Below are 12,678 nucleotides of genomic sequence, written 5' to 3' on the forward strand. Positions count from 1 at the left end.
AATTCACAGTCCATAACACCGGCACTGTTCGCAGTCTTCTTAAGGACTTCAGCATCTATAAGTGCAGGTACGTACTTTTCATGAAAAAAAATTATGCCAGCAGCTGTGATCTAAGCACAACACTGATATAGTTAAAATTATTCATGTTAATTACTGAAAATATTCAGTTTCAGCTAAAATACTGCAAACTCAGCTTAGATGTATATTGCACTTTATTGCCTTGTATTAGAATAGCTTTATTATATTACCTTTCATCCTTAAAAATTCAAATTATGTAAATAAAATAGCAGAACAAAACAAATTAAACAAAATATGGCAAAAAATGTAAATAAGTAGATTATATGTAGCAATATACAAAATCAAGGAGCAAGAAGAAACTAAAAAAGTTATATAAATATGTTTTCCATATTCATGTTGTGAATATAGTAGGTAGGTAGCGGGTGACTGATGAAGAATAATGACGCCTTACTAATGTTTGAAATGTTTAACAGTAAGTAAATCCTATGTTTTCTTAAATTGAACATAAAGATTGTACATTCTTTGCTCTGAAGTAAAAGTGGTCTAAATGACTTCTGCTTCAAACCTTGAAAGCAGCAGAGAAGTACCTGGGGTTACATATTAAATGGCATAAATTATCCCCAACCTGGTTTCACAAAAAGCTTTTAGTAAACCTTTTATCTAAAACTCATGGGCAGAAAAAGGTATAAGGGTTCTTGGAGACATCAGTGGCAACAATTCTCTGAGATCTTTTGAGGAACTGGTTGCACATTATGGGAAAGCCAAGCATTCTTTATTCTTTTACATCAAATTAGATCCACATTGAATGATCACTTCATGACTTGATGTCAAATGAGGTTAACCCTTGAAAGACTATCAAAAGTTGTAAATTGTAACTCTATAGAGTAGTTTATATAAAGAGAAGCTGCTCAGCTTGAATCAAGCCAGATTTTCGTCATAAAGAAAAAACATTATTTTTGCTCACATTTGAGATCATTTACTATAAAACACTTACTAATCAAAGTTTCTTAGAATTTCTTCTTACAATTGGTCTCTGGACAGTGTTTTACCATTGAATTTATTAGTTGATTTTACATTGGGACAGTTAAAAGAGAATGGGCCACATAAATGTCATTACACCAGACTCCCAACCAACCATTTATTGCTAAAAGCCTGTTCTGCTGGAAAGTTTCACTTCATGGTCTGTAAAAGTATCTGACAGGATCATTCAGATTTCTCTGTTTTTACTGTCCAGCAGTGTGAGCAAGTGATCCTTCACTCAACTTGCATAATTTGAGTAAGTATGTCACTATAAGAATACAAAATGCAACTTTCTTTTGTTATAGAACTACTAGACAGTAGCAGTGATTAAACAGTGACTGAAAAGAAAATTACAATATAATTTCTCACATTTACTCTTTTCATATTGGATTTTTTTCAGAGATGGACACCAGTAGAACTTGTGAAAGGTATTTTTTTGCCATTTTTAAAATGATTCTTCAGCTAGAGAATTTTAGAGATTGTAATTACATACAGTGTATGTTTTGTTACATAATATTAGTATGCCATGCCTCATTAACTTGGATCAATCTCATTAATTAATCTGTCCCTTAATTCTTCAAACATACATACTCACGTTCTGAATATCACCTCTAATTTGTAACCAAGGAAAGTTAAACTAGTGATTTGATTTCTGAAGGTTTTAATACATGTGATTTATTTTATTAAGATCTTAGTATCAGTATATAGCAACCAGTATTTGGAAGATATCAAGACAGACAACTTGGTGAAAGTAAATTAAACATTTATTAGCACACAATATTTTATGTAAGACACAAATATCATACAATAGAAACAATCAATTGTGTATTTACAATGAATATAAGATAAGCGCACATGAGTAAGGGAAAACTAGAGAGTGCCTATGTGTGCATGAGCGAGAGAGCTAGAGTGCCTATGTGTGCATGACCGAGAGAGCTAGAGAGTGCCTATGTGTGCATGAGCGAGAGAGCTAGAGAGTGCCTACGTGTGCATGAGCGAGAGAGCTAGAGTGCCTATGTGTGCATGAGCGAGAGAGCTAGAGTGCCTATGTGTGCATGAGCGAGAGAGCTAGAGAGTGCCTACGTGTGCATGAGCGAGAGAGCTAGAGAGTGCCTACGTGTGCATGAGCGAGAGAGCTAGAGAGTGCCTACGTGTGCATGAGCGAGAGAGCTAGAGAGTGCCTACGTGTGCATGAGCGAGAGAGCTAGAGAGTGCCTACGTGTGCATGAGCGAGAGAGCTAGAGAGTGCCTACGTGTGCATGAGTGAGAGAGCTAGAGAGTGCCTATGTGTGCATGAGTGAGAGAGCTAGAGAGTGCCTATGTGTGCATGAGTGAGAGAGCTAGAGAGTGCCTATGTGTGCATGAGTGAGAGAGCTAGAGAGTGCCTATGTGTGCATGAGCAAGAGAGCTAGAGTTCCTACGTGTGCATGAGTGAGAGAGCTAGAGAGTGCCTATGTGTGCATGAGCGAGAGAGCTAGAGAGTGCCTATGTGTGCATGAGTGAGAGAGCTAGAGAGTGCCTATGTGTGCATGAGCAAGAGAGCTAGAGTGCCTACGTGTGCATGAGTGAGAGAGCTAGAGAGTGCCTATGTGTGCATGAGTGAGAGAGCTAGAGAGTGCCTATGTGTGCATGAGCGAGAGAGCTAGAGAGTGCCTATGTGTGCATGAGCGAGAGAGCTAGAGAGTGCCTACGTGTGCATGAGTGAGAGAGCTAGAGAGTGCCTATGTGTGCATGAGTGAGAGAGCTAGAGAGTGCCTATGTGTGCATGAGCGAGAGAGCTAGAGAGTGCCTATGTGTGCATGAGCGAGAAAGCTAGAGTGCCTATGTGTGCATGAACGAGAGAGCTAGAGAGTGCCTACGTGTGCATGAGCGAGAGAGCTAGAGAGTGCCTACGTGTGCATGAGCGAGAGAGCTAGAGTGCCTATGTGTGCATGAGCAAGAGAGCTAGAGTGCCTATGTGTGCATGAGCGAGAGAGCTAGAGAGTGCCTACGTGTGCATGAGCGAGAGAGCTAGAGAGTGCCTACGTGTGCATGAGTGAGAGAGCTAGAGAGTGCCTACGTGTGCATGAGCGAGAGAGCTAGAGAGTGCACATTTGATCATGTGATTATGTAAGAGAAGAAGGAGTGTTACTAACTTCGTTCTCTGAACAGAGATACAAAAAGTCCCATTTTTAAACGTAGTACGCAGGCAGCTTCACTGTTCAGTAATGACAACAGCTGACCCTTTGTTCTAGTCCATGGTAGAACAAAGCCAATGTCTCCATTTAAACGCATGCAGTGCGCCGAGAATCAACCCTGCTGAGATATCACTGATATTTCTCTGAGTTTAGATGATCTTAACAAAGTTGCTTAAAACCAAAGCATCAATACATACAACATGCCTTAAATTTAACAAACATTAGGTCTCTTTAATTTTGCTGGGAGTTCAGACTCAAGTAATGGATATCTAAAATTTGTCATCCTCATGGAATTCCTGTTTGGAATGTGGTAGGGATTTTCACCGTCCCCCTGACTCTACAGGTGTAGAAAACTGAGAATGAAAGGCTTGAATCTCAGTACATGCAGATATTCTAAATGAATGAAAGGTATTATCTGATTATTACTGTTATAACACAGTTCTACTACTGAAACCACTCCTGTGTAATGTGTGTAGCAGCGAGGTGAGAATTGGTCACTCTCTGAGTGAAGTGGAAAGGCAGCATTTGACCAGAAGGACAGAGACTGTTCTAGACTGCCTGAAGCAACATGGTATATCCTGCAGTGAGGTAAATACTATTCTTTAATATGTAAGCTTTAGGGCCAGTTTTACTAAGAAGTGTGCAAAAGCTACAGCATGTACTAAAAGGTTGTAATTGAGTTACTGTAACTTGCCATTTAAAAGATTTTACCCTCAAACTGATGCTGACAAAAGTAAAGAGAGAAAGAAGAAATTCTCTATAAAATAGGTGGAAATTTTCATGATGGCGATGAATCCCAGCAGCCAAAAGATCAGCACTTCCATTAAAAGTTAATAACATTTTTCCTTAACTCTTCACACAAAGAGTTATAGTCTGAAATATGAGGCTTTTATAGAATGGTTTGTGGTTCCTATAATCCTCACTTACATTGAGTGCTGGCAATTTTCAAAGTTCTTGTGTGTCCTTCACCCTGCAACCTGAAGCCTTCACCCTTCACCCTACAGTTACATTACTAAATTGTTTTAAGTTTTTAATTTTCCTAATCTTCTCCCTTAAAATGTATATCCAGGTGAGTCAGGTGCGCTAAAACCTGAAGCTCAGTGGTTCATTGGCAGAAGAGGGCCACTGCAAATGTTTAGTAAAACTGGGCTTTACTTAGAAAACTATACTACAATACACTGTACTACACTATGCACTGTAGCTTAGTTTAATGCTATCATTACTGTCATAAATAATTTCTTATTTAATTATTTAAGATGACTCAGTGGCAGATGCATTATGAACCACTGCATTATTGTATCTAACAAGACATTTCATACAACATCAAGTTTCAGTGATGCAATAGGAAAACAACAGTTTATTCAAGTGTTTAAAATTTGTGTTTGAATGCTGGCAGCTTATCTAGAAGAGTTAATGATATCAGAATTTCGGATGTCAAAAGAATCATTGAAAAGAGGCAAATTGTGCTTATTGCCTAATATTAACATTTAAACAGTAATAACACACAAACATGAACTGAACTGCAGGATAAAAAAGAACTCCCTCATATAAACATTTAGCAGCTCACAGAGGTGTACTTTTAAAAACATGCTCCTTCAGACGAGCTAATGAGCTATCACTAATATTAGAGCTAACCACAGCTGTGATGATGATGAGAATCAGTGCTTGCCATGTGTAAAGAATGGACTGAAAGCACAACATAAACCATTGTTCTTCTAATCACGCTAACCCATTATTATATATGTTGCATTTGCTAGAGTGAGCTTTTGTCCAGGGGATTGTGAAGTTCCAAACATATGTACACGTTTCATTTGGTTCATATTGATTGGCTGCATAAGAAGAGCCAGGTTTCCTGCTGTTCTTTGCTATAAGCTGAGGCAAATGTTACCTCTAAAGCATCATTAAAGGTGGACTGGAAAGTTTGAAAAACCATGGAAGTTGGATCCTGCATGGGCGTTTGATACAGTTTACTAGTATTATTACTAGTATACTTTTGCAGAAGTAAGGCAGCTTCAGATCATCACACTACCACAACCATGTCTGACTGTTGATAAGATGTTCTTATGGTGGAATGCAGTGTTAGCTTTACGCCCATAGGTTCCATGTCTTTTTCAAAAAAGTTCCACTTAAGACCTTTCAGTCCACAGAATACTGTCCCAAAAGCCTTGGTGGTTTGTGTTCTGTTTGATCAGCTGTAGTTTGCACCTTGCAACTCTCCCATGGATGCCATTTTTGCCCAGCGTCTTTCTTATTGTGGAATCGCGTATATTGACCTTAGCTGATGCAAGTGAGGCCTGCAGTTCTTGAGAAGTTTGTCTGCCTCCTTTTTTGACCTCCTGGATGAGTCGTTGATGCACGTTTGGTAAAATTTTGGTAGGCTGGCCACTCCATGGAAAGTTCACCACTGTTCCAAGTTTTCTCCATTTGTCAATAATGGCTCTCTATATATACATTCTTGTATATTGATTAATAATAACCTCTATTATTATTATTGTTGTTGTTGTTGTTGTTTAATCAATTACAACATTGTCTTGTCCTTCTGTTCTCTAAAGGTGCATGGCATCATTATACAATGAACCAAACTGGTCCACCAAACTGAAGACTGTGGAAGAGAACATTGTCCAAAGGCTTGCTGAAGGCAGAGTCAGTTGGTCACAGATGGGTCAAAAACTGGCAAATTACTATGCAAATAATGAAAATTTCAGCCTGACAGATGTGTGGGCAGCACTGATTGTGTCTAATGTGGTGAATGAGGTGAGAATAATTTATGCTAATGATGTTTCATACAAATGGACAGAAAGAAGGGATCATGCATATGTGCACATACACATACAATATTCATGTTGGAATTTCAAAGATTTCTATTCTCTCAAATCGTTGTGCTCAGCATTGTGATTTTAGAAATTAGAAAAGAATGCAAAGTAGAAGCATTTTCACTGGTGGTCTCAGATTTCTGGACATCACTGTAGGAGTCTGCATTTTCTGTATTTCACAGATTGATGAACACAAACTCACAGCGCAGAGGGCCAATTACACCAATGACCCGTATCCCATTTACACTGTGATTGACAAGCAGTGTAAATATGATAGACTGAATGCAGGTAAATTTGTATGTGCATATGTTTTTTTGTGCATCTGTGTGTGTATGTTTGAGTGTGTGTGTGTGTGTGTGTGTGTGTGTGTGTGTGTGTGTGTGTGTGTGTGTTAAAAGGGAAAATCTACTGTGATTTCTGTTTGCAGATGTCTGGTTTGAGATCACTCCTGATGAGTCAGGTTATTCTCTCCCTGGAGCCTTTGTGGATTCCTCCTGTTTGGAATGTCAGTTTGAGAATGGAAAGAAGGTTAAAGAACAGCCTGAGATTGATATGCTGTACCTACAAGGTAATATCACATTTAAAAGCAAAGCAATTCAGTAACAAGGTAAAAATACTCTGGATTAAAATATTATACTACACACCCGACATCCAACATCATTTTAACTTCACAAAGCTTTGCATCATTTCACAGATTGGTCAGTGTTTCATGTAGTTGAACTTCTTTATGACATAATATGAACTCAACCAGAAGGTGGTGGGTCTTTGCTCCAGTATTTTAAAAACATGGTGGCTCAAAAGCCCGCTTGCCCCATGGCTCCAGCAGCCCTGTTCGGAGATCTCAAGCCTGTGCACATTTTCACTGTTTTTTCCTATAACTTTTGCATAGGCCATGTTTTATGTTTAATTTTCCAATATGTTAAAAATGGAAATAAACAATAGTTGTGATTGAAAATAAGTATTCTCTTTATTGATGACGTGTTAACCTATTTTCACTTGAAAAAAAAACAAAAACAACATTTTTACAAAAATACAAGTAATTTGACTAAGAATGCACAAACTTTTTGCACATTACTGTAATTTGGTGGGTGAATCATCAAATATTCACTTGAGAACATCTGGACCAGGATCGTGTAATGAGGTCACGTAATGGGTGCTGTGACCATCTGCTGCTAATGTTCACAGTATGTTCACTGGTCATGAATGTCCTGGGGAAACATTTTCTCCATGCTTTCTCAATGCTGTAATCTTACTGATTTTTATTTGTTTGGAATTTGTACAGGCCTGTGTGGCAGTGCCATTGTGGATATGGAAGACATCATTGAGTACCTGTTTGAGGCACTAAAACACTTGATGATAAGTATGACCCTCTATTGGTTTAACAATCCTTTCATTTTTTCACCTTTACTGAGTGTAAATCTTTTAGATAATCGGTACTGAATCAGGTTATGCTGTGCAAATTCTACAAAACATTTTTGCAACATTTAACCACTGAAGAACCCACTAATCATCCAATTTGAGAGTTAAAGACTGATGAAAGATGAGGCTTCGCTGTTGAATTGGTAACATATTTGGATGGCTTTTGAAATTACTAATAAGAAATTGTGTGTCACAGTCAGTATAACTTAAATGATAGATAATGCGTCCATTCTGATGTGATATTTTAAAAACAAAATTGCATTTCTAACTGTAATTGAATAATGAAGGTATTTTTAAGTTTAGCCTTTTAAAAGATTAGCAAATACTGGGCTTAAATAGTTTGCACATCTGGCTCAGCAGGATAGCTGATATCCTTAATGATGGAAGAAAGTAATTAAGGGTTTTATTTCATGTGGTTGTAAAATTGGTATGCTTTGTAAACTGTTTTCATATCTGGAAACATGTATGGTCAAGTTGCCTGCCAAAGTGAGACTTAAACAAGAATACACTATATTGCCAAAAGTAATCGCTCGTCTGCCTTCACACGCATATGAAATTGACTGACATCCCATTCTTAATCCATAGGGTTTAATATCATGTCGGCCCACCCTTTGCAGCTATAACAGCTTCAACTCTTCTAGTAAGGCTTTCCACAAGGTTTAGGATTGTGTTTATGGGAATTTTTAATCATTCTTCCAGAAGTGCATTTGTGAGGTCAGACACTGACGTTGGACAAGAAGGCCTGGCTCACAGTCTCCACTCTAATTCATCCCAAAGGTGTTCTATCGGGTTGAGGTCAGGACTCTGTGCAGGCCAGTCAAGTTCTTCCACACCAAACTCGCTCATCCATGTCTTTATGGAGCTGCTTTGTGCACTGGTGTGCAGTCATGTTGGAACAGGAAGGGGCCGTCCCCACAAAGTTGGGAGCATGAAATTGTCCAAAATCTCTTGGTGCTGAAGCATTAAGAGTTCCTTTCACTGGAACTAAAGGCCTAGTCACAACTCTGGAGAAACAACCCCACTCCATAGTCCCCCTCCACCAAACTTTACACTTGCCACAATGCAGTCAGACAATGTTCTCCTGGCAACCGCCAAACCCAGACTCGCCCATCAGATCGCTAGATGGAGAAATGTGATTCGTCACTCCAGAGAACATGTCTCCAGTGCTCTAGAGACCAGTGGCGGTGCTTTATACCACTGCATTCAATGCTTTGCATTGCGCTTGGTGATGTAGGGCTTGGATGCAGGTGCTCGGCTATGGAAACCCATTCCATGAAGCTCTCTACACTGTTCTTGAGCTGATCAGAAGGCCACATGAAGTTTGGAAGTCTGTAGCGATTGACTCTGCAGAAAGATGCTGACCTCTGTGCAGTATGCCCCTCAGCATCTGCTGACCCCGCGCTGTGATTTTATGTGGCCGACCACTTCATGGCTGAGTTTTTGTCATTCCCAATGGCTTCCACTTTGTTAAGATAACACTGACAGTCGACTGTGGAATATTTAGTAGCGAGGAAATTTCACAACTGGAATCCACTGAGCTCCTGAGAGTGACCCATTCTTTCACTACTGATTGTAGAAGCAGTCTGCATGCCTAGGTGCTTGGTTTTATTCATTTGTGGCCATAGAAGCTGCAACACCTGAATTCAATTATTTGAATGAGTCAGTGAATACTATTGGAAACATAGTGTATGTCTGTGAAATTGAAATTGAGTTCAGCTTTAACTCATGCAGGCCACAAAGTCAAACTCAGGCCCCAATCACAAATCACACAACAGTGGACTGATGATCACAACCCTGAGCTGAGTCAACCAATGACAATCTTATCATTTAGATATAGAAGCAATAACCAGAAAATGGCTCTTTTATCACAGATGAGAATATATAGGTTGCCCCACTCATCACAGATTTCTTTCAAAAAACACAGGGAATTATATGAAGCTGAGAAGGTAAAGGGAGAAATATGTGTATTTTTTATATTATATTATAAAGTACTGTTTTACCTTGTTATCAGTGAAAGACATAGATCCCAGCATCCTTCACTCAAAGACAAGGGAATACGAAGATACAGCAGCGTTAATCAACTCACCCTATTTCTCAGTGCTGAGACAAGAACGAAAAATCGACCTCATCATTTCCCTTGACTTCGGTGTAGGAGATCCCTTTGAGGTACTACATACACACACATATACACTGTAAAAATTAGAAGCCAGGTAACTCACTGCTCTTTTTGAATTTACCTAAAAACACTAGTTTTCCTAACTTAAACTTCTTAGATTAGTCAGAAGTTCTCCTAACTCCTAATATTATTTGTCTGCATCTCAGTTAGGTAAACAATATGGAGTGTATGTTTTTCACTTAATTTCCTCACTAGCCAGGACTCTTTCCATCACACCAGGCATTTTCTCCTCCTAGACTCCCAGTCATAGATGGCTATGGCATCACTGGTGGTTTAAATTCACAACCTCCTGGTGGTGGTAAATGCTTAGTCCATTTTAAAGCTCACAAGCTCTTTAAATTACTCAGATTTCTGTCTCCTTAAATGTTTAACTTACATGACTAAAATACTCAGTGTGTTAACTTTCATACATCAGCAGATTGTGAATTTGAATCTCAGTAATCCCACAGCTGTCCTTATTGGGAGTGTTACAGGATAGTTGAGTGGAGGTTTAAAAACACTGGAAAACTGGAAGTTCCGATGCAGGAAGATTTATTAAGTCCACAGCAAAAAGTGCACGGTGTTCCAAAATCCCAAAAATAATTAATTAGAAAAAAAAATATGAAAATAAAGGGAAAACAAAACAAACTGATCAACTTGATACAAACTCATATTATAATTATATATATTTTATATATATATTTAAAAAAAAAAAAAAAAAAAAAAAAAAAAAGAAATGCCTTCAACCATGGCCTTACAAACAGAACTGCACACCAAGCCAACTTCACCCTCACTAACCAAACATGCGAGTTCTCCATTTTACAAACCCCTCAACCTATTGGATTCAACCAACCACAGGTAAGATTGCAGGTAAGTTTTAAAATGTACAAATTCAATTTATATTTATAAATTTTACTTTAGTTAATCTATTTTATTATTTAATCAATATTTTAATATAAATATAAAACATTTAATATTTAAACATTCCTACTGCAACACTACTATTTGGAACCATGAAAGCTGGTCCGCCTCCCCCTGCTCAAGCATGGGAGATGGAACACTCCACTTATAGGACAACCCCAAGACTACATAACCCACAAACCCCCTAGGCTCGGATCCTTTGACCTGTAACAGGCTGCTGCCATGCTGGAACAAGCAGGTAAGTCAAACTCCTCTCAAAGCAAACCGTTATTTCAAATAAATAGAGTCATAGATAAATTGGTCATTCTCTACACCATCAGTCGGCCACCCTGAACAGTGCAAGATAATCACAATTGTTTTGATTTGTTTTGCAGAGCCTCAAAAAGGTCTGCCTGGTGTTTGCCACTGTAGCCATGTGGGTAACAATAAAAGAGTCTTTAAAACTTGGAGGTTGTCTTGTGTTTTTGTCCCTTACGGTAGCTTACAGCATGGAACAGACAAGAGCTCCATTACAGGGAGCCCGAGAAGAGAAAATACAGAGGGGGAACGAAGCTAAGAACAAATTCTATGTTGTTTACTTTATCGAGAATCTAGAATTAAGAGTTAGGAGAACTTTTGGGTAAATAAGAAGCTTGAGTTGGTTGAACTCCAGAGACCTCAAGTCGAGTTAATTCAAGAAAAGCAATGTAATAAGTTGCCTTATGATTTTTGTTTTTTTCAATGCACAGAGAAAGTATCATTTTACATAATCCTGTTCATATATGGTTGGGAATGTGATGTCATGATTCAGTGTCTTATGGGTTAGTCTGGCATTGTTAAGAATTGTTTAAATAATGTTTCTTTTTGACCTGCTTCCTTTGATTTTGGCTGATTTGCACCTCATGGAGGTTACATGTAGAGATGCATTGATCCCGGGTTTCAACAATATTGTTTCCGATACCTGAGCTCTGGGAATCTGCCATCACAGAGTTCCAATCTGATAGTTTTTTTTTTTTTTGTTCTGTATAACTCATGCATTTCACATGGGGCTGTAACTAGAGTAATAAAAGTAAAAAAAAAACTTTAAATGTAAAAATGAAAACCATGAAGTATTACAAGAAAAAATGTTATTAATATGCTTCTGGATAATGCACCAGCAAAATCACTGACCACTTAATCCAGATAGGGTCGTGGTAGCAGTTGGGACAGCAGAGAATCCCAGATGACCCTGTCTCCTGCAACTTCCTCCAGCTCATTCTCAGGGACCCCAAGCTGCTCCCAGGCCAACTTGGAGATGTAATCCCTCCAGCGGGTCCTAGGCCGACCCCGGGGCCTTATGCTGGTAGGCCGTGCCTGGTACACCGCACCTGGAGTCGTCCAGGGGGCATCCGAATTAGATGCCCAAACCACCTCAGCTGGCTCCTCTCAATGCGGAGGAATAGCAGCTCCACTCTGAGCTCCTCCTGGATGGCTGCGCTCCTCACCCTATCAAATACAGTGTAGCCCGCCACCCTGTGAAGAAAGCTAATTTCCGCTGCTTGTATTCGCGATCTCGTTCTTTCGGTCATTACCCGCAGCTCATGATCATAGGTGAGGGTCGGGATGTAGACCGACTGGTAAACAGAGAGCTTCGCTTATGACTCAGCTCCATCTTCACCACTACAGTCCGGTACAGTGACCGCATTACTGCTGCCGCCTATCCCAGCCTGCGGCCGATCTCACGATCCCTCTTCCCGTCACTCGTGACCAAGACCCTGAGATACTTAAACTCCTCCACCTGGGGCAGGTCCTTTCCCCTTACCTGGAGTGGGCATGCCATCCTTTTCCAGGCTAAGACCATGGACTCAAAATAAACAGTAAATATAATTCCATCAGTAAAAACCAGTTTCAGACATTTCAACCTAAAACAATTACTTCATGTGGTAATAAGGAATTTAACTGTTTTTATTAAACAAAATTAAACTCAGATTAACAAAAGCAATACTTTACAGTTCAACAACACTTCAAATCAATTTCTGCTCTGTTCCTTTTTGACAGTAAACAAGTCATTCATTCATGTGTTAATACATTTTACCTGGGTTGACAAATAAAACCATGTTCTTGGGTTCATATCATTGTATCACAGTGTATTTACAGGAGTTTAATATTTAATAGAGAATTACTTTTTTGGCAGACT

At 39.1% G+C, this 12,678-nt stretch overlaps 1 protein-coding gene across 1 annotated transcript; it reads left to right on the plus strand.

Annotated features, from left to right (window-relative positions):
- LOC108440890 (cytosolic phospholipase A2 gamma-like) lies at positions 1-11,079 on the plus strand. Its single transcript, XM_037537960.1, has 11 exons — positions 1-67; positions 1,256-1,294; positions 1,439-1,466; positions 3,695-3,803; positions 5,768-5,969; positions 6,211-6,316; positions 6,456-6,596; positions 7,311-7,388; positions 9,459-9,613; positions 10,898-10,938; positions 11,004-11,079. The coding sequence occupies exons 4-11, from the start codon at positions 3,784-3,786 to the stop codon at positions 11,077-11,079; spliced, it is 819 nt and encodes a 272-aa protein (XP_037393857.1). The 5' UTR covers positions 1-67; positions 1,256-1,294; positions 1,439-1,466; positions 3,695-3,783.
- The last annotated feature ends 1,599 nt before the right edge of the window (positions 11,080-12,678 follow it).

The sequence above is a fragment of the Pygocentrus nattereri genome, chromosome 1 (genome assembly GCF_015220715.1).
Source record: "Pygocentrus nattereri isolate fPygNat1 chromosome 1, fPygNat1.pri, whole genome shotgun sequence".
Classification (NCBI taxonomy): Eukaryota; Metazoa; Chordata; class Actinopteri; order Characiformes; family Serrasalmidae; genus Pygocentrus; species Pygocentrus nattereri.